Here is a 22,142-nt window from a genome sequence, read left to right as displayed (position 1 = left end):
TATGAGTGAGAGACTCGGAGTTGGGCTAGGGATGATTGTTGGGCTGTACTGGGCTCAAAATTCTAAGTCCATCGGGGCCCGCGCTGCATTCTTTTGGGCCTATTAGGGGCCCACACTGTTATCTTCACAGCCTATGGACTGAAACCCAGAAACGCACGGCTCAACTAGACAGTGGTAGCAAGCAGGCACCTGGCAACGCATAGGTACCAACAAATATATTGGATAATCTCCAAAAAAAAAAATATATTGGATCTCATTCTGTAGAATTAATTGCAATAATATTAAGGCACTAACTTGTGTAGAATATTAGGATGTTATTTTGTAGACCTAGTGTAAAAAAATTACACTAGGTCTCAACTACTCCCTCCGTCCAAAAAAAAACGTCATTCTAGGAATTTTAGGATAGATTAATAAGAATATAAAATGATCATATTTACCTCTATTTATTATTCATATTTGGCACTAATTAATTTTTATATGCACATGCACTTTCCAAATAAGGTAGGATGATATGTTTTTTAGGACAAAATTTGAATCCCGGAATGATTAGTTTTTTTTTGGACGGAGGGAACAGGTTGTTATAGAGCTCATAGTATCATGAAGATGGATAGATGGACAGCTGCCAATTGAACTGCGCAAAACCTCTTGATCTTCCCCAAAAGAAAAACTAAGATTAAAGTATTGTTGAGTACGTATAGGGAGGGCTCCAACGTTTTAAGCCGTCCCAAGACCGCTGACGGTTGTTCCTCCTCCCGGCAGACATCCCTCCTCCCCCCTGGATCTCTGATCGCCGCCAATTTACTACAGAACCGTAAAATCCAATAGACATTGTACAAGACTCCAAGCTTCCGATGTACTCATCCGATTCGAAGTGTAAGTCAATTAGACATCGACATGGTTTCAATATGACATCTTAATTAGCAATGTCTATAAAAGAGTAAAGAACATATTATATCTTTACACGGTTCTTGTAACTGGAATGTATTTCATCACTCACGAATGTTGAGCGTAGTTGCCTATTTCATTAGGATGTTAAATAATATGTTACGCTAGGCTGGTCTCCCCAGCTATACATCATCATTGTTTCAGTTTCACCTTGTAGTACGTCGTGTATTTTGTTTAAACAAAGCTAAGATTGCTAGCTTCCAACAAAGCTGTAGCTATTGTACATCTGTTTAATTCCACACAGAATTAAGCACTTACGGACAAGCAAGTAAAAGGCCCAGAACGGATAGACACTGATGATCAAACAATTTCTACCCTTAACCTCCCCTGTCATTAATGTACATACCACAATCACTCCTCATACTCCTCCTCACCATGCACACCAGCATGACAATTACAAACACGCCCTGAATTCTCCCCTCCAGACTGAACACACATCACACGCTGATGATCGATCCACAGGAAGGAACTCACATCGATCGACTCGACCGCGTCGTCTCAATGTCAAATTGGCGATCGCTCACCGTCGTCGACTCAACCGGAGAGGTTCTGGATGATGGTGTTGTGCCATGGGTCGGACAGGTGCTGCAGCAGGTTGTCGAAGGGCCCCTTGCCGGTGACGTTGTGCTGGATCAGGAACCCCAGGAACGCCAGCATCGCCAGCCTCCCTGCAACGCGAGTAGCATGCCATGCATTTGGTCAGATCGAGTGGCAAGGTTACCGGAATTAGTTGGCCGGCCGGCGTTGGCGCTATATACTGTATGGTACAGTAGTGCTGCTCACCGTTGGCGAGCTCCTTCTCCTTGGCCTCGAGCGTGGGGGCGAAGTTGAGGGGGTTGAAGACGCTGCCGGGGTATCCGCACTCGTGGGGCGGCAGGCTGTAGCTCTTGAAGATGGGGTCCTGGTTGACGCTGCCGGGGTTCTTGATGTCCTGCCACCGCCGGATCTCGACGTAGTGGAAGAGGATGAACTCGATGACGAAGAGCGTGGACGACGACGCGAAGTACTCCGACTTGCCGGCGTCGTACCACTGCGGCGCGCTGATGAGCCCGGCCTTGGTCAGCACCTCCGGGATCAGCATCCCGGCCACGCCCAGCATCGCCCACCGCCCGTTCACCAGCTCCGCCTGCACGAACCACCGCAGGTTCTCCGGGTCCTCCGCCAGGCCCAGCGGGTCGAACCCATTGTCGCCCGGCAGGCTGCGCGCATCCAGTACACATGAGCACGCACATAGGTCAATCAGCTGCCGCGATGGACGGAGTTACAAAGTTTTTAATTTGCCTAGCTCACGTCACTGACCTGCCGTCGAGGTAGGCGGGTGAGGGGAGGCCGGGGAGCCACTCGCCCTTGGCCTCGGCCTTGAGGCTCCGCCTCGTCGGCGCCGCGGCGCCGCGGCCGAGGCGGCTAGAGTGGCCGAGGAAGGATGACCTGAGCGACGCCGACGACGGGCGGAGGGCCGCGACCGGGGCGCGGGCGGTGACGGACGCCATGCTTTCCGCAGCGTTCAGGAGAAGAAAATAGGAGCAGTGGCGAGGTGGGGGAGGTCGAGCACGCTCGTTTTGCCGGCAGGAGCAGCCTGGTTTGTATTAAGGGTACTGCCGGGCCGGGGCTCCCAGGCGGTTGTGGCCAGGAGGCGCCGGCTGCAGCGGACGGCGGCGATCGGCCGCGCGGCAGGATCGGACGGGCCGGACGCCGCCGGGGACGGGTGTGGCCAATGAGCCGCGGCTCTGCGTTATCCGGATGCCGGGATACGGGGGAATCAAACGGGGTGTTGCCATTGGATGCCAATGCGAGCCATGGCTGGTGCTGGCTGCCACGTCGGACGGGCATGCGTGAGGACTGGCTGGTCCAGATCGTTCGGTACCTAGATTTTATGATCTTACTCGTCAGTCGTGACTGCTCTGTGGTGCCGCAGGAAACAAAAAAAATCTAGATGACACGGAGGGACCGACAAAATGTGCGTATTCTTGCACGATGTGAAAGTATTGGATTAGTGGTTGGCTTGAAGAACGACAATAACCGGTTTACATTCAGTACAAACTCTGAAAAGATTCGTCGTCATATTTAACATTCAGATTTATAGTTACAAAATTAGCCCACTCCATGTTAAAGTTTCCATGAAGTTTGTTGAAAAGTTTGACTAGATTCACGTCCAAATGATCAGCGTCTACTGGAGACGGAAACAACAGGTAACCATCTTGTTCTCAGCGCCCAACCTTCCACTGGCGGTATAGCAAGGAGCCCAATAGCGCACTGCGCACAAACATCAACAAATCGCTTACCAGCGAGGCATAAATAATAACTCGAGGTTGAGCTCAACAATACACAATGCGGGCTAATAGATTAATTAACATTTCTATTTTTGGTGGGCAGTTTTAGAGACACAACCAGCGCAGAGGTATGTATACTTGCGATGCGTGGTCGCAAGTTACAAAGAGCTACATCGAAGAGTTACAATGCACTTCCAAAATTTCGAAGGGGCATATGCAGACCACAAACGGCTGCAAGTAGCACGCAATTGCTCTCTGACAATACCATCGAATGGAGTCTTATTTCGGGAAGTACAATGGCTGGCCAGCTGGTGGTGCATGGGGCGGAGCACCAGGGGGGATGCCGTACTGGGGCATCTGCTGTGATGCCTGAAATGGTACCGGTGGGGCGCCCGAGCTGGTTCCAATAGCAGGATAGTGAGGCATGGAGTTTGCCATCATTGGTTGGCTCAGGTACGGGGTGGATGCAGATGCGAAAGCCCCTGCCTGCATGTTAGGATTCCAAGCAGGCACTTGTCCAACTCCAGCAGGAGCTGATGCCGCTGTGCTTGCATAAAACGGAGCAGCTGGTGCATCAGTGTTCTGCCATGCCGCTCCTGGATTGCTTAGAGCTGGTGGCTGTGCAGCAGTTTGCAGTTGAGCATTAGGGTCTGAAGGAGTGTAATCCCTGCTTCTCTCATCATGCGCCTGAATGCAAACAAATAGGCCCCCAGTTAGAACAAGGTGAAAGCTGGAGACAGGAACAAGGAAAACAATGTTGAGAAAGCGTACTTTGTCAAATTGAATGAACAGCAATAGGTATTCTGTTTTACTAATTGAGTCAAATTCATTATTATTAGTCCACAAGGATATTTAATTCAATCAATTGTTTGCTAATTTACACAGCCTGAAACTACTATTTATACCTTTACATTGAGATCAGTATGACGAGAGTATGACAGATGAAGCTTACAGTAACCACCATCATATATGCAGTGTCCCTCCAGGGCTTGTTTAGCAACTGCTGCAGTTGTTATATCTGCAAATTTAGCTTTTGTCAGTCAAATGAATCTACGTATAGATATTAAATATTATAATGCTGTAGTGTCAAGGCAGGGGGGAAACAGATTTAGCAATTAAATGCAAACAAGAAAGAATTTACAGTTTGCTAAGGATCCAAGGGCATGATGTCAAAAGTCTGTGGAAGGGTATTTAAACCTTCTTTTTGTTCCAAAGCAGATCAATTACGACTATAGACCACTAACTAGTGCAAACAATACTGAGCACTCAATGTCATTTGGATTGCCACACTTTTCAAAAATGTGTCTTGATAAGCTAAAGAAAAGGACCACAAATCAAATGGGAGGACTATTTTCAACAGCAGAAACACTGCTCAGACATGTTGATAACAGAGGTGCTGACTAGTGACTACTCTAATCCCCAAAAGGTAAACAGGTAACACGCCTAAAGCGGTACTGCTCTTGAGGTAAGTGTAATGATGACAGAACGAAAGTTTGTAGTAAGCCTCTGGTAAGAAAGAGAGTATGCTTACAGCAAAAGGTAAAAAATGATCAAGAAATTACTAAAGGCAACTTTATAGCTGTGGAAAGCTGCAGATGTCCATTCTATGCCTTCACGAACTCCGACACCTCTCTGCTGAAGTTCCCAAACTTAGAAACTTATGATGCAAAAAGGGAGAGAATAACAGTGCGACTGGTTACTCATAAATGTTGGCGAGTGTGGAAAAGAGTGAGAGGATATAAATCAGGGGAAAACATCATAAAATTTGCACACACAAGGTATATTTTGAAACAAGTTTGAAAAAACTCCAGGCTTTAATACTTTCAAACAGAGGGTTGCATGAAACATGACTATGTATAAGCAATTTATAACTACATGCCAATGCAATAAATTACAACTAATCATTTATCTCAGTGTTCACCAAGGCTAGAGCATATAGCTTGTTAGGTGCAATTGAGTTAGCACATACCTGGATATTGAATTAAAGCCTGCATTCCACCATTCTTCTCAAACATTGCAATTTTTTGAACAGTGCCGAAAGCAGAAAACACCTGAAATTATTGCATTATTGTAATTACACAACCTTCAAATAAGTTCTTTATGTTGAATAAACACAGGATTATTCTTACAGTGTGCAGAACATCGACTGTCACAGCATACTGCATGTTCTCAATTGATGCTAGAAGTACATTGCTCTCAGGCTCCTTTATCTTTCCATCAGGGCCTACTGTGGGCTGCAAATTTAACTGTGTAAGGAACAATGTAAAAAGGGCGAAAGAAGCGAAATAACATGAGATTAGTATATGAAACAAACCTGCACAACCCCCTCAATTGCAGTTTGGTTCACAGGAAGATAAGGATTAGTGTAATCCCTGCTCAACCAACAAAATTGTGTCAAAAGGGTGCTAGAGGATTATTAAACAGCATAGCACTAAAGCAGATAATAATGTTTTTTTTAAAAACAGTATCAACAGGACATGGCAAGCCTTGAAGCTTTTGTGGCCATTTTTATTCAGGAATGGACTAAGACCAGCAAGTGCCCATGACATACAAATTGGAACATGGAGAGAGAAAAGAAAAGAATCAGACTTGCATAAAGTACACGCCATATATTTTGGAACGAGATTGCCAAAACTCTATGCCTTTAAAATTGGTATGGAGGGAGTACACAATATACAAAAGAGAATTTTATATCAGATTGACAGTCTATGCCACTTTCTTGTACCTGCTGCGGTGTGACTGAAATTTGATATTCAAATCCTTGTGCGCAGAAAAGGTTATGCGCATGTGGCAGGCACTGATATGTTCTGGAAGTAAGTATCTGAAAGATAAAATTCATATTAGTAACTTTGTATGGAATCTCTGTAATCAACAATAGCAACTAGGAAAATTTTAAAACACATTACTTTGGAATGCTTCTTCCATCCAATGAGTTTTTAGCTTCAAGAGCAGTTGGGGTGTCAGTATACTGGATAAGTGCCTGTGAAAAGTCTTAACTGTCAAGCTAGATGTCCAATGGGGTAATGTGTAGTCAACTTGAGAGAACAACTACCTTACCTGGAAACCAGCTGCTTTCTCAAAAGTAGCTATCTTGTGAACAAATCCAAATGCTGAAAATACCTAAATTATCAGCACCAACAATTGTTAGCAAGCTTGAGAATAGTAGCCTAACAAAATGGCAGAATAGCAGGCACAAAGTTAAGCAGAGAATAGATTGAGGACATCCGTGAATCATAGTGGAGGCTCATTCACAAGGTAGCTACTATGCATCATCAAATATGTCATAGACAGAGGAATTCCATGATAAAGAAGCAGAATTCCACAAATAATGAAGTATTAGAAACAGAAGTAATTTTCTGAATCTATTAACTTTTGCGCTTCCTAATATTACAATTCTTGCCAGGAATATATGTCCTAAAGTTTATAATTTAACAGAGTATAATCAATAGAAATGTTGAACACTTGAAGGCAGAATTCGCTGACTTGTCAACCAACAGGAAGATATCATGAATATAAGTCATAATAAGCACAGACAAGCTGGTGCAGAAGGTTCAATGAGAAACAGCGCAAGTGATGCAGAAACTGCTCTAGCAGCTAAGTGAATACATTCAAACATAAATATACTTATATACTTACCAAATGAATGACTTCTATGGTAACATCATTAGGCTGAACACCTTCAAAAGTGACAAGCAGGACATTGCCAGAAGAATCACCAGTGCCTTTATTGTTGGTAATTTCTTGCCTGTTTGAATATTGGATATATACAGTTTTACCACGGACTTGAGCAGGTTCTGAAGATGAAGCATAATAGGAAACCATTGAAATTGCCTGGTTTTGATCCGCCTGAAAAATGAGCAAGTTTGAGGGTAAACAATAAGGAACCCATTGACAAAGCTGGAAATTTGCTATTATATACAACAAAATCTACCAGTCCACAACTTCAAATCTTCTCATAAACCATTTTTTGAAAAACGAATTCTGCAACTCAGAAGTATTCCCATGGTGTTGACTTTTGCATAAAATCAAATACATCAATATGAGCTGCCTTTCCTGAGGTCCCTTGAGAAATTCAACAAATCTTACATAGAACCATCTTAAACTAAACTCTCTAAATAGAGAGTTTCCATCGCCAGTAGTTACCCTAACAGTTGATGCTTTAAAATATATATCATCTAGACAGTCATTTCATCCCTGATTCCAGACAACCATACCCATGTACAGGACAAGGAACAAAAATCACTTAGCAATTAACAACCCTTTCCAGACCATATAATTGTGTTGTGAAGCAAGTGGGCACATCAGATAATAAGGTGTCTTAGCAGAGGTTGCAACCCACCAAGTCCCATCCACTCCGCTTTCACTTCACATCACCCATGACACGATACAATAACTAAGAACTTGACTAGTCACAGGGGAAAATGCTAGAACAGCTATCATCACCACAATGTATAGGCACTCAATTAAGTTAACAAACAAAATCAATTTGTCCTATAGAATATCAACAGATCATGTGTTCCATGGGGCCTGATGCTGTCAATTACGATGAGCACAAAAACCACCAAAAGATCTTACATTCTATTGGACAGACTAGAATTACGGAAAATCTATGTGGCATTATCATATGTTAGAGTAAACACGCCATGGGTGTGTTCCTGGCGTACGTACGTGTGTGACGCACTGTGCGCGCGTGTGTGTCCAGCTCGTTCGGCGAGCTCGGGCCTAGAAGTTGGCAAGGTCGTTGCCGTCCGGGTCTAGGCGCAGATCGTGCGGAAGTGCGCCGGCTGCTGTGTTGATGGAGTCTTGGAGTTGTTAGGAGTAGTAGCTGCAGGCCCGGTCCGTGCGGAGAAGGCCGCCACGTCCAGAGCGAGCGAGTGGCTCCTGGGAATGGCTGAGCGGGTCCTACGGGAGTGGAGGAGATGACTCTCCGGCCTACAAAAACCCATTGTACTCCGTGTACTCCAGACTGCAAAGTCCATTTGAACGGACAGAAAGCCAACATACAGGAGCAGTGGCTCCGCGGCGTTCGTCGCCGGCAAACCTCTCTGTGCTGTGCATCCCTTGCGTCTTTTGTTCGTGAGTGAGTTTTTTTTGTTCGAGGGCAAGGAAGGTTTTTGTTCGAGGGCAAGGCCAACATTTGGTATCAAGAGCTTGATTATCATGGGATTCGTTCCCGTCGTCGGAGGCGCGCTGGTGTAGCCGGCAACATGATGGCGTTGAGTGGCGGCGGTGGGGCGAGGTCGCCGGACCGTGTCGGTCATGTGCATGGTCGCCAGTGGTGGTTCTCCGGTAGCGGATCATGTGTCGGTCCTGTCGGGCGCGCGGAACGGCGTGTGTCGCCGGAGCCGGAGAAGCCGGCGTGTGTTGCCGGAGCCGGAGAAGCCAGCGTGTGTTGCCGGACCTGGAGAAGGCGGCGTGTGTCGATGTCAAGCGTGTGTCGTCGGCAAAGAAGGAGGAAGAAGACGAAAGTGCAGTGTTCGTGCGTTGGTGTGGCATGCAGTGGCGTTCATGCGGAGGCTGTAGCGGCGGCCGTGGTGACGACAACGACAGAAGCTGCTGCACATTCGGCGACGGCAAGCATGTGGTGTTCGAGTGGAGATGGGGCATGCAGAGGTGGTCGCGTCAAGTCGGGAGGCCGTAGCGGCGGCCGGTGGCGATGAAGACGACGACAACTGCAGCAACTCCGGCAAAGGCATGTCGTGTTTAGGGGGAGATTGTTAGAGTAAACACGCCATGGGTGTGTTCCTGGCGTGCGTACGCGTGTGACGCGCTGTGCGTGCGTGTGTGTCCAGCTCGTTCGGCGAGCTCGGGCCTAGAAGTTGGCAAGGTCGTTGCCGTCCGGGTCTAGGCGCAGATCGTGCGGAAGTGCGCCGGCTGCTGTGTTGATGGAGTCTTGGAGTTGTTAGGAGTAGTGGCTGCAGGCCCGGTCCGTGCGGAGAAGGCCGCCACGTCCGGAGCGAGCGAGTGGCTCCCTGGGAATGGCTGAGCGGGTCCTGCGGGAGTGGAGGAGATGACTCTCCGGCCTACAAAAACCCATTGTACTCCGTGTACTCCAGACTGCGAAGTCCATTTGAATGGACAGAAAGCCAAGATACAGGAGCAGTGGCTCCGCAGCGTTCGTCGCCGGCAAACCTCTCTGTGCTGTGCTTCCCTTGCGTCTTTTGTTCGTGAGTGAGTTTTTTTGTTCGAGGGCAAGGAGGTTTTTGTTCGAGGGCAAGGCCAACATCATACTTAACCACATCAAACGAAAACAAGGCTCCACGAACCTTTTACAACCTCTCGTGAGAGCAACATATTCTAACAGGAATCATAAAGCTGGTGCATCTCATCCATTAGTAGCGTGTCATTCTGGACCTAAGTACTCCCTTGCGGTACAGCAGAAAACATAAGACGAGTTAGTCCCTTAAATCATAATTTAGTACATGTTCCACAAAAAATCCAGTACCCAACCTGCTAAATACCATACAGCAGTCACATCACTAGATTCTGTGGTGTATAACCGCTAAATCGCACTGATAATCGCTAAATCCTCCTAATCCCAATCATCCCAGCAACAGACATGGGGCGCGAATTGGTACCGCACTACCGCCCAACCGAGATCGCAACCTATACGAGAGAGTAGGAGCAGGGGGGCGGGGCTTACAAACTCGACGAAGGCCTGGTTGCGGTTGGCGCCGACGTTGCACATGGTGTTGACGACCCTGCCGAAGGGCTTGCAGAGCTCGACGAGCTCCTCCTCGGTGCACTCCCACGGCATGTTCCGCAGGTGCAGCACCTTGGACGGCGTCTGCGTGTAGCGGAACTGCGTCGCCGACCCCGACGGCATCCTCGCGGGCTGGCTCGGGCCCCCTCCGGCGGGCGGTGGCGCCGCAGCTAGGGTTAGGGTTTGGTGGGTTTTCTTGTCGCGCCGCACCGCGGGGCGGGGTGGAGCCGAGTCGAGGGGGGGAGGAACCGCGCGACGCTGTTGAGAGAGGGGATTGCGATTTTTTTTTTTAGGGCGAGAGGGGATTGCGATTCGGAATTGGGAGGATGGCTTGGCTGGCTGGGCTTTGATTGGGTGGTTCCAGAAGGAGGACGATGCGGAGGCAAGGCGCGATCCGGCGAACGGGATGTCAGGATGTGGCCTGTGGGGGCGTGGGACTGGGATGTCAGGATGTGGCATGTGGGGGCGTGGGCCCGAGATGTCAGAATGTGGCCTGTGGGAGCGTGGGGTGGGGCAGGGCAGGCCCGCGTGTGGACCCACCAGCTACTCGCGATGATCGATCGCTGAACGCTGGTCGTCTACTCGAGTGTATATTTTCCGAGCTAAGACTGTCCACAATGACCCGAGTAAAACTCAGGAGCAAAACGGGCTTTTTGCTCACGCGCTCGGACATGGCCCCCCGAGCAAATTTAGGAGGCCACAGCGGCACGAGCAACACAAAGAGAATCCGGCCCAGTTAGTTTCTTCCCGCCAAGCCGCTGAAAGTGTAGATACTCCCCCTCCCCGCGGCCCCTCATGCGAATTCGAACTGAAATTCTCAAACCTCTCCCTCCGTCCTGCTTCTGCCTCTCCACTAGAAACCCCCGCTCCCCAGGTTCAAACACAGCGGAGCAGACCACCGACGGTCGACGTCGCCGCGACTCGCCATCCCCGCACCGCAGCAGGAGACCTGGTCGACGTAGATCTGGTGTTGCTCCCCCATCCCACCCCATTCCCTCAACCGGATAGAGGAGATGACGCCGTGACCAAGAAGCTTCCTCACGGCGCAATGGGTCGCCTCCACGGTGCGCCATTGCTCACACCAGCAAGCAGCAACGAATCGTGTGGATCCGAAGTGCTCCTGCCGTCTTCCCCCTCGGTCTGAGCTCAACAGTTAAAAGATGAAAAATGTTTTAATCAATTAGATGAATCTGAGAGCATGACACAACTGTATGGAATAATGGCAAACCACTTACCCTGTCTTTCTCTGTCTTCCCGCTCGCGTCAAGTCGTTCTTGCTCATTCTTGCAGCCACAAAACCGAGATACATCGCGCTGTATATATTCCCATCTTTTTGCAAGCGAACCAGGCGTACGTTCAATTTCAAAGCTGAAGTGAGAGTACATGTAATCATGGATGCGCTGCCAGTAGGTGTCAATGGTTTGATTTGCACCCACACTTGGATCCTTGCATACGTTAAGGTAGGCTGAACACAAAGCTCGGTCCTTTTCTCTACTGTAGTTCTTGCTCCTATGCGCGCCTGAGGTCGTAGCTGGAGGCATATTAACTTTCTTCTTGCCTGGCTTGGTTGAGGACACCTTCTTCCGTTTTGGTTGTGCAGCAGCGGGAGGTGCCATAGTGCTGTGGTATCGGCTGCCTTGGGATTGTGTTGCATGGGCAGGGGGTGTTGGCTGACCGTAATCGAAAGGGTTGTACTCCCCATAAGCAGCATGTGTACCTGGTGAAATACATCATGGAAGGTGTCAAGGAAGTGGGATGTGTTGGAGGGAACTGATGGTGACATGTATGTGGCCTCAGGCTGAAGGGGTGGATAGTTCATGGGAAGACTCTGGGTGGCATGGGCAGGGGGTGTTGGCTGAGCGTAGTCGAAAGGGTTGAACTCACTGCCAACATTGTGGTTGCTCTCTGAATCCATGACCTTTAAAATATTCACAAAACGATAAATAAGCAATTTTTTTAAAAAAAATAACAGGGACATGAATAAGATATGAACACAAGGCAGTGGACATATAAAAGCCACATTAGTAAAAGGTCATTGAAAACATAATTTCAAGATTTGCATTACACAGAAGGGAGTGGACATATAAAAGGTTCAGTCATAATTTCAGAAGAAATTGCCAATACTTGCAAACAACAAGTCAAGCTTCCATTAAACACAAAAGACACAGCAACGGCCCGATCTAGACCCTGCTCAACGGAACTGTGCTCTACTGGATGCGCATTGTTTACCTACGCATAGATCCGGCCGGGAAGCACAAAGAGGAACAAGATGCGGGTTACCTTCAAATATCCTGACCGAGAGGCGTTGGATCCGCCGGCGGAGAGAAGAGGACACCAAGCAAAGGAGGAAGATGTACGGTGGGGAGGTTCAGTCGCCGCCAAGCTCGTGAGGAGGACCGGCGGTGTTGATGGAGAAGCAGTAGGGGGAGCGGCAGCGTCGGCTCCGCTTCCGCATCCGGGGGGCCGGATCTGTCGCCCCAGGAGCCTTCTTCGTCGCCGCCGCGCGCGTCGCCGTCCCGGGTGCGCCCCGACTGGAGACGCCTGCCTTCCCCTCCCTCTGCGCCGCCACCGAAGGACCTAGGCGGTAATTGGTCCTGTACGGGGTCTATTATTGGGCTGCGGTGGGCGGCGTATATTTGCTCCACGGGATGCTCTTTCCGTTGTGCGAACCAGACCGAGCATTTTTACGTTTGCTCCTCCGGTTACTCAGGTCGTTGTGGACAGTCTAACGCTACGTCGCTACGAACACTAAGTTCAAAATTAATTTTATGGTAAAAATGAAAAGAACGAGCGTCTCTGAGAGATTGAGCCTGCAGATCCTCAAGTTACCATTGAAGCCTTGCTAGTGATGGAAACATACACATCGTCTACCACTGAAAAAATAGTGTCGGTTAAATTCTAAAATGGTGGGCAGGTTTCACCACAAGAAACCTCAACATCTAAGCTATGCTTTGTATAAACAGTTTTATAGATTGTTTTATATGAATTTATCAAGGATTATTGATAATCTAGAGAAGATGGGGAATGAGAAATCTCATAAACTTTAATTAAAGATCATAAGATCATTTTCTCATGTAAAAGTTGTTGTTGTTGCTATGCTAGATATAAAAATTGAGCAATGGCAACGAGGCGATTTAAAATATAATTTATTATAGGAATAATCTCGTCTCAGATTACTAATGCATGAGACCGTTTATTAAAAAAACTCCAATGTATGCTCTACAGGATTAGATCCCTACAGTAGATTGTCTCCTTAATTTATGCATACAACAAAGGGATATTCTAAGTTGCATGACAACAACCATAAAATAGCTCTTAATTCCAACTTGCGAGGTGATTTTTTTTTGTCAAACAACCATCTTATACTATCTTCTTCCCCTCTCTCCCCCCACACCATCAACAATAATACGTGTAACTGCATGGGATAGCTTATGACAACACTGATATATACCAATGTACCAATGGCCCTCACTCTGTCCTTGTATCCAATTCCGGCTACTCATTTAAAATAAATTATCTCTTCATATTTCTATTTACTTTATTATACTAGCCAAATCTATCTGGATAATCTTTAATGTATACTTTATTGGTATTCAAATTAATTTTATTTTCACTATTTTTGCAACGGCTGTAAGTTGAGTGATTCAAATTGCAACGGAATATGTCCAATGGTTGTGTAACAGCAGTAAGCAATGACTCAAATCTACTAGCAACCAAAAATTTGAATCTCATCTTCTGGCATCCAAAATGCAGCAAATAAATCAAAGAAACTAGCATCACGTACTCACCTCCATCCAGTCTCCAATCAAAACGACCTATGTGCAGCAGGCTGGTGCAGCTCGAGCGCGTGAGCGACAGCAGCGAGGTGAGAGTTACGCACGCTCGCCCTGCCACATGTGCGGGTGTGGCTAGGGGAACCAAAGCTTTTCTTCAGTGAAGACGTGGAGACTTTATATCAAAAGCACCGGACTTCGTTTTTTTTTAAAAAAAAAGATTGAGCTTGAGACGGACATAAATATTTTATTATAAGTAAACTTGTAAAGAATTCTCAAAGTGGCCTATTAGCTCAGTTGGTTAGAGCGTCGTGCTAATAACGCGAAGGTCGCAGGTTCGAGACCTGCATGGGCCACAAAATTTTTTGCACTCCTTTTTCCCCGCCTTTGGATTTGGATTTGGATTTATTCTGCCAGCTCGTACGCTTCTCCATCCCATCCACCGTTAGCTGCGCAATTAATCCGTAGATGGACAGATCAAGACAGTTCGACGCCGTTTCGGATCGTACACCCATCGCTTTTGGCGTAGCAGTACAGTATCGTATCAAATGCGGTGTGAACGGGCGGAGGAAGCGTCCACCGTGTGCGTTCACACCCGAGACGTGACGCGTCCCACGGTTGCTGTTAGCGTGAACCAACAAGGCTCGCGAATGTTCACACGCGCGGGCCACCGTTTTCGGAGCGCAACGGCAGGACGCGAAATGGGCGGGATCAGACGATAAGTCGATGGCGCCGAGTTTGCGACGGCGCAACGCGCCGTCATTTTCTCCTCGGCTCTAGCCTTGCGCCTACTACGCTCGCGCAGCGGGTCTCGACGATCAAGTGCGGCGGGACTGGGCGCCAGCGGGAGCACTAAATGAAGATCCGCGCACATGCTCCTGTGTTCACACGTCTACAATCACAAGAAACGCTCTGGCGGCTGGTGGCTCGTGCTAGTTTATTATGAGAGAAAATTACTATTAGCTGACTGGTAGCTGGTACTAGTTTGGTGTGAGAAAATAATAATGTTGGTTAGCTGGAGAAGCAGCCACCAGAACAGAGTGAAACTTTTTTTTTGGTAAAGATGAAAATCACAGAGAGATTGGTGACCCGAGGGCTGATTTACGGCCACATGTACGTGCAAGATTTGCTGGTTTACTCACGGGGTCCAGTGCGATGCAAGTAGTACAAATAACGTGCCGTAGACCGTAGTACACTTTTACACTTTGATGAGCATGATCTCTCTTATTGTCTGCCATGTCAAAATAGGTTTTATTCTCCGAGTATATTTCAAGCGAATATCGGTTTTCAATGTTGTAAATGAATGGAACATGATGCATACTGTTACGACTATAATATTTTCTAAGTTTCAAAAATCGGTTTTCTACCCGCAAAAAAAGAAAAAGAAAATCGGTTTTCGATTTTGCAACTTGGTGGTTGAAAAACTATCAAATTTCAGAGCATAGAGCAACCCCCTTGATTCTTTACAAGCGACGTCACCGATATTTTAATGTATGGCTATATAAGTAATTTCGATGTCACGTGAAAACAATGCCGACCCGTTCCATTATATATAGGCAGCCGACGACTGACTTTAGGATTTGGCCCACTCGATTAAAAAAAAACAATCAGCCTCACGGGTTCATCATCACCGCACTCACCTCCGCCCGCCGCGCCGCCCCCCTTGATCCCAGATTTCCCGGAGCCCCGGCGCCCATGGGGACCGCCACGGCGGCGCGCCGGCGCGGGGTGCTGGACCTGGAGGCGCAGTTCGCCTTCTTCCGGTCGCAGCACCGGCACCCCGTGAACGCGGCGGCGCACGCGCTACTCACCTGGCCCATCCTCTTCACCAACCTCCTCATCCTCCGCTTCCTGCCGCTGCCGCTGCCGCCGCCGCTCGACCCCGCGCTCGCGCTCGCGCTCGCCTACGCCGCCGCCTACCTCGCCGTCGACCGCCGCGCCGGCGCGCTCGCGGGGCTGCTCTTCCTCGCCGCCTGGGCCGCCAGCCGCGCCCTCGCCGCCCGCCTCGGCTTCGCGGCCTCCTGGCGGCTCGTCCTCGTCACGCAGCTCTTCTGCTGGACCTGGCAGTTCCTCGGCCACGGCCTCTTCGAGGTACGCTCAGGAACGGACACGATCCGACCCCTTTCACTTTTAATTCGCCTCCGCTGCTGTTTAATTTCTCTCGTTCATTTTTTTATTTTATTTTATTTATTCATTTATTTATTTTTGCAGAAGAAGGGGCCGACTGTGAGTGAGCTCCCTGAGGTGTTCTTGATGGAGCCATTCCTCATCTTCCTGCAGGTAAGCACAATCACAATTCGCAAACATGCGCCAACCCTTCAGCCATCTGCATACGTTCAACTGAAATTGCTTCGCGCTATGCTAACTCTTCAGTCTCTGCTGGTTCTTTGTGTGCACAGATACTGAACAAGCTGTTTGCCTACGAGCCATACCCTGGGTTCTGCAAGAACGTGGACAAGAAGATGGAGGCTGATCTCAGGGACAGCAGAGAGCTCGAGCAGAGGAAGATCAACTGATTGATCGGTTATTCGGTATTGATCGACCGACTCTGCGCCCAAGTTCTATCATCTATACATGTAGCATGGTGCCTAGCATCTGTGTTGTTGTCTACTTGTCTGTCATACCATTGTAGAATGGTAAACAGGGCATAGCAGCCTTGTGGGTTGTGTTCATTTTAAATCCCTACATATTGGCATGAACAAGGTTACAAGATACATAGTGGGTTTAGATGCTCTGCGTATTCGTGCAAGAATCTTTGTCAGGCATTTCATTGAACATACTATGAGCTACATATTTACATTGAACAATCACAACCCGCAGGTTGTCACTTCTAAAAGTTCGCAAGCAAGCATAACCGCTGGTGTTCCAACAATGAAGCCAGGCTGCTACCGTCCCATCAGACAGATCACAGTCCACACCCGTTAGATAGATGACAGTTCATCGATAGCACTAACTGATTAATATATGTGTAAATAAGAAATTGGAAATTACATCCACCGATTTTTCATTGCTAGGGCAGAGTTGTCATTTTTTCTAGAGATACATTACAGAGAAGATGACCATGATCTACGCTTGAGGTTCACAGCAGGTTGTTGCAAACGGCTGGACCCTCCAGAGTTAGTTTCCCCGAGAAACAGTGGAGACTTCACTCGAACTTTGCAGTGGCCATACCATACTGAAATATTCGCCAAAGCAGCTGATCAGATTAGGAAAAACAAAAATCCTTACTGGAATCAGTTGAGTATAGCTCACAGGAAAAAGAAACAGACAAAGAAACCAAGCATGCTGATGATATGTGCTGTGTTAGCCATGGTGAGTTGGTCGATTTCATGTTTACAAGGCCGTATGATATGAGGCACCAATTGTGCGATGGGCTCATGAGAATTTATTTGGATCCATCAGCTAATTGGTAGGTCACTAATTTTAACTTATGTGGATCCAAATTGGATTAGCTAATGCTCACCTGATAGTAACTATCCAATTAACTGGCTCAGCCCAACGAATTTCAGCTAGCCAGCTAATGGACTAGCTAGGTGGATCCAGCGGCGGATCCAGGAGGGGGGCTAGGGGGCTCCAGCCCCCCAAGCTCCCCTAATTACACGTAAAACACTGTAGCAAAAGCATCAAATCACCATTAAATCTTCACACAAATCAACATCTCCATTGTTTCAGCCCCCCTTAGTTCTCATCCTGCATCCGCCACTGGGTGGATCCAACAACAACAACAACAACATAGCCTTTTTTCCCAAGCAAGTTGGGGTAGGCTAGAGATGAAACCCGAAAGAAATAAGTTCAAGGTTCAGGCACATTGATAGCTAGTCTCCAAGCGCTCCTATCAAAAACTATCTTTTTAGAGATATTCCAATCCTTAAGGTCTCTCTTAACTGATTCATCCCACGTCAGTTTAGGTCTACCTCTATCCCTCTTTACATTATCGACCCGCTCAAGAACCCCATTACGCACCGGCGCCTCAGAATTCAAATCCATTAGAGTGGCTATTTTTTATGCTGGTTTGCCAAAACCTAACACAACCCTCCTCCTTTACCCGGACTTGGGACCGAGACGACTCAGGAGGGAGAGAGTCTTCCAGTCAGCATAGGCAGAGTTAGCTAGGTGGATCCAAACATGCCCTAAATTGGTTGGTAATGTGCAAGCCAATGCTTGTCCAATATTTTTAACTGACATTTTTCTTCTAAGCAATTTGAAAAATAGACTCGTAGTATTTTGAGTCATGTCCAACTGTCCAAGAGTGTACTCAGACTGGCTACTGGCAACATCATGAGTCAAGCAATGATATGGGAAAAGAAAGTGAAATTGTGATAAAATTTCCTAACATAAGCAATGCGACAAAACTGATGTTCGAGATTGAGGAATCACAAAGATTTTAAAAAAAAGATTGAGAGTCTGAGATGCTCCGATGGCGTATTTTGTGGAGTCCGCTTTCAGAGGTCGAAGGCGCCAAGTCCCAACCGAAGTCCCGCCCAAAGTCCTAATCCTGCAATGCGGCACGGCACACGCGCTCGCCGCGGCACCATGCTCCCCGCCGTTCTCCTCCCCTCACCGGCGGGCCGCCTGCTCGCCCCCGTGTCACGCTCCTGGGGTAACTTCGCCGGCGTCGCGCACAGGGGGGGCAAGGTCGGCGGCGCCGCCTCGGCAGAGCAAGCGAGGGAGAGAGAGAGGAACAATAGTTGTGTTTAGGTTTTCTATCGATGCATTTCCCGTCGCCGCACAGGCACAAGTACTGGGTACACAGGCTCGTGGCCCAGTCGGCACACAGGCCCAATAGAGTTCTATTACATGGCCTTAGGTCCATACAGATGTAGCCCATGACATCCCCTCCCCCTTAAAAACAAACTCGCCCTCGAGTTGCCATTTCAACAGAAATCAGCCAACGATCAGATTCACACAGTCTGGAAAAGTAGCTTGTAGTGTATTCAGATTCTCCCAAGTGACCCATGATGGTGGTAAGTTAGACCATTGCACCTGCACTTTGGGAATCATCCGGTTGCCCACCTTGCAGTGCTTGATAGCTCGCAGTTGAACAGGAAGCAATGGTGATGTAACAGAAATGCAAGATAGATCAGCGTCAGGACTAACCTCGGTAGATGGTGGTAATGCCTTGTTCAGTTGAGAGACGTGTACTACAGGATGGACTTGGCTTCCTGGAGGAAGTTGGAGCTTGTATGCTACCTCACCCACTTTCTGCAGTATAAGGTAAGGACCAAAGTATCTGTAGCTGAGCTTTTGATTGGACCTTCTTGCCACAGATAGCTGCACATATGGCTGCAATTTAAGATAGACCCAGTCCCCTACTGTGAAGCTGCGTTCTGTTCTATTTTTGTCAGCCTGCATTTTCATCCTTGTTTGTGCTCTCTCTAAATTATGCTTCACAATTCTATGCATCTCTGCTCTATTCTGTAACCAAGACTGCAATTCAGGCACTTGACACTGTGTCTCAGGTGTGATGCCAAAATGTCTAGGTGGATACCCATAGAGTACTTCGAATGGAGTTTTGCCGAGAGCGGAATGATACGTGGTGTTGTACCAGAACTCCACCAATGACAACCATGAAGCCCATTGATTAGGACACGCTTGAATCATGCACCTCAAATATGTCTTCAAGCACTGGTTAAGCCTTTCTGTCTGTCCATCTGTTTGCGGATGGTAGCTTGAACTCATATTTAATGTTGTGTCAGCTAGCTTGAACAATTCTTGCCATAAGTTGCTTGTGAATATTTTGTCCCTATCTGAAATTATGATCTGAGGCATTTCATGCAGCTTATACACATTATCCCTGAATAGTTTTGCTACAGATGATGCTGTATATGGATGTGTGAGGGGCAGGAAATGACCATAATTTGAAAATTTATCAATGATGACTAGTATGGTGTCAAAGTGCTTGGATTTGGGCAGTCCATCAATGAAATCTAAGCTGATTGTATGCCATAAAGTTGGTGGAATTGGTAACGGTTGCAGTAGCCCTGGATACTTGTTATGTTCAGATTTTGCTTTCAGACAGACCTCACAGTTGGTGACATACCTCTTTATGTCGTCCTTCATGCCTTCCCAAGCAAATAATTGCTTGATTCTATTGTATGTGGCTGTTATACCACTGTGACCCCCAATGCCATTTGTGTGTAGAGCCAGCAGCACTGCCTTATGTGCTTCTTCATAGTTGCCTAACCAAATACGCCCCTTATAGCGGATGATGCCATCACTGAGAGTGTATCCTTTAGCATTTGGAGCCTGTCACACTGAGCTCAGCCAGTAAGTCCTTTGTTGCGGGGTCCTTGAAGTAGGCCTCAGCAATTGTTTCCAGCCATGTAGGCACTGCAGTGGATATGGCTGCTATTTCTGAATCAGATTGTGCCTTCTTGGAGAGAGCATCCACTGCCTTGTTTTCTGGTCCTTTCTTGTACTGGATTCGGTACTGCAGCCCCATGAGTTTGATGAATGTCTTGTGCTGGAGTCCATGAGTCAACTTCTGCTCAGACAGATGGGTTAAACCCTTGTGATCAGTTAAAATGGTGAACTCCTTATGCTGCAAATAGGATTTCCATTTACTTATAGCTAGCAGTATTGCAAGGCACTCCTTCTCATAGGTGGACATTGCTTGGGCTTTTGGTCCTAGGGCTTTACTGAGATAGGCAATGGGATGCCCAGATTGCATCAGTACTGCCCCAATCCCCTTATCTGAAGCATCAGTTTCCAGTTGAAATTTCTTGGAGAAGTCAGGTAATGCCAGAACTGGTGCACTTGTGAGAGCTTGCTTGAGAGCTTGAAAACTGTCTTCCAGATTTGCATTCCACAAGAAGGTTGCTCCTTTTTTCAGCAAGTCTGACAATGGTTTACTAATGGAACCATAATTTTTTATAAACTTCCTGTAATACCCTGACAACCCCAAAAAGCCTCTGAGTTGCTTGATGTCAGTTGGTGTTGGCCAGTTTTGCACTACTTGTACTTTGCTTGGTTCTGTTGCTACACCTTGGGCACTGATGATGTGCCCTAAGTACTCCAGTTGGTTTTGTGCAAAAGAACACTCGGACCTCTTCAGCAATAGCTTGTTGGCTTGCAATATAGCAAAGACTTCCTTGAGATGTTCGATGTGATCCTCCATGGACTTGCTATAAATCAGTATATCATCTACGAACACCAATACACTCTTCCTCAGCATTGGGGCAAATATTTCATTCATGATTGCTTGGAATGTCGCTGGGGCATTAGTAAGGCCAAAGGGCATGACCTTGAACTCCCAGTGGCCATTGTGTGTTTTGAAGGTGGTCTTGTGTTCATCTGCTGGTAGCAATCTGATCTGGTGATATCCAGATCTCAAGTTCAGTTTGGTGAACCACTGTGCTCCATGTAACTCATCCAGGAGTTCATCTGTTATGGGAAGTGGATATTTGTTTTTCACAGTTATGTTGTTGAGGTGCCTGTAGTCGACACAGAATCTCCAAGTACCATCTTTTTTCTTCACCAATAGTACTGGAGAGGCAAATGGGCTTGTGCTTGGCTTGATTATCCCTTGCTGCAGCATATCTTTGAGTTGTCTCTCTATCTCATCCTTCTGGGCTGGAGAGTATCTGTAAGGCTTGAGGTTAACAGGTTGGGTGCCCTGTTGCAGTGGTATGGAGTGATCATACTTCCTTTGTGGTGGCAGCCCCTTAGGGTCTTGAAACAGAGTAGCATGCTGATCTAGTACTTGCTGCAGCTCTGGAGGTACTTCTGCAGATTTTGTTTGTGTTTCATCATGTGGTGCCAATTGGACAATTTGTGCTACCCCTCTCTTTTTGATCAGGCCCTTGAGCTTCTTGACTATAATCTTCTTACAGTGTGTTGTATTATCCTTAACCCCACTGAGTGTAATTCTCTTTCCTTGATGACTGAATCTCATCCTTTTTCTCTTCCAATGCACCCACATTGGGCTATGTTGCTCTAGCCAATCAATGCCCAGAATTATGTCATAGCACCCTAAGGCCAAAAATCTTGCTTCAGTGGAGAAAGTATGCCCCTGAGCCCACCATGTTAGCTGATTAACTTTTCTGGTACTCCTTAGTAAGCCCCTATTGGCCATTTTCACTTGTGTTACTGGGATATCAACAGTTGGCAGCTTTAGAGACTGCACTAGTGCCTCACTCACAAAGGTGCCTGAACTGCCTGAATCAATTAGGATGAGGACCTCTGTGTGTTGTATCAGCCCTTGAATCCTGATGGTCTTGTTGCCCTGTGTACCTTCTGCAGCAAAGGCAGACAAGGACAATAATTCTTCTTCACTATCTTGGCTACCGTTGTCGGTTCCAGCTTCACTTTGTTCTTCATGCTGCAACAGCTCCATCAGTTCTTCAACTACATGTAAACCCACTTGTTTGGGACAGCGATGTTGTGGGCTGTATTGTTCCCCACATTTCATGCAGAGACCACTTGCTCTTCTTTTTGCTCTCAGGGCTTCGT

General features: G+C 47.4%; 3 protein-coding genes and 1 non-coding gene across 8 annotated transcripts; 2 read left to right on the top strand and 2 right to left on the bottom strand.

Moving 5' to 3' along the window:
* Positions 1–1,139: 1,139 nt before the first annotated feature.
* On the bottom strand, positions 1,140–2,779 carry LOC120712442 (chlorophyll a-b binding protein P4, chloroplastic-like). The gene is made up of 3 exons (XM_039998221.1): positions 2,245–2,779; positions 1,729–2,144; positions 1,140–1,613 (listed from the first exon to the last, which is right to left on the bottom strand). Exons 1-3 carry the CDS (start codon positions 2,433–2,435, stop codon positions 1,480–1,482), a joined length of 741 nt encoding a protein of 246 aa, XP_039854155.1. The 5' UTR covers positions 2,436–2,779; the 3' UTR covers positions 1,140–1,479.
* A 475-nt stretch (positions 2,780–3,254) lies between these two features.
* On the bottom strand, positions 3,255–10,250 carry LOC120712439 (polypyrimidine tract-binding protein homolog 1-like). 5 transcript variants are annotated; one of them, XR_005690884.1, is made up of 11 exons: positions 9,859–10,240; positions 6,852–7,061; positions 6,273–6,335; positions 6,122–6,195; positions 5,941–6,036; positions 5,530–5,587; positions 5,345–5,449; positions 5,185–5,266; positions 4,747–4,847; positions 4,121–4,233; positions 3,255–3,902 (listed from the first exon to the last, which is right to left on the bottom strand). XR_005690884.1 is itself a non-coding variant. In XM_039998216.1 (10 exons), exons 1-10 carry the CDS (start codon positions 10,039–10,041, stop codon positions 3,495–3,497), a joined length of 1,392 nt encoding a protein of 463 aa, XP_039854150.1. In that variant the 5' UTR covers positions 10,042–10,250; the 3' UTR covers positions 3,255–3,494. The 5 variants fall into 5 exon arrangements, 2 of the variants coding, with proteins under 2 accessions (XP_039854150.1, XP_039854151.1); XR_005690886.1 differs by having other exon boundaries at positions 4,168–4,847; XM_039998216.1 differs by lacking the exon at positions 4,747–4,847 and having other exon boundaries at positions 9,859–10,250.
* Positions 10,251–13,973: 3,723 nt separating this feature from the next.
* TRNAI-AAU lies at positions 13,974–14,047 on the top strand. Its single transcript has one exon. It is a non-coding gene; the product is annotated as a tRNA-Ile (tRNA).
* Positions 14,048–15,268: 1,221 nt separating this feature from the next.
* LOC120712438 (2-hydroxy-palmitic acid dioxygenase MPO1-like) lies at positions 15,269–16,498 on the top strand. The gene is made up of 3 exons (XM_039998215.1): positions 15,269–15,782; positions 15,903–15,971; positions 16,091–16,498. The coding sequence occupies exons 1-3, from the start codon at positions 15,387–15,389 to the stop codon at positions 16,205–16,207; spliced, it is 582 nt and encodes a 193-aa protein (XP_039854149.1). The 5' UTR covers positions 15,269–15,386; the 3' UTR covers positions 16,208–16,498.
* The last annotated feature ends 5,644 nt before the right edge of the window (positions 16,499–22,142 follow it).

The sequence above is a fragment of the Panicum virgatum genome, chromosome 6K (genome assembly GCF_016808335.1).
Source record: "Panicum virgatum strain AP13 chromosome 6K, P.virgatum_v5, whole genome shotgun sequence".
In the NCBI taxonomy this organism is placed as follows: domain Eukaryota; kingdom Viridiplantae; phylum Streptophyta; class Magnoliopsida; order Poales; family Poaceae; genus Panicum; species Panicum virgatum.
The sequence above is the reverse complement of the archived record's forward strand: the minus strand, read 5'-3'. Positions and strand labels throughout refer to the sequence as shown.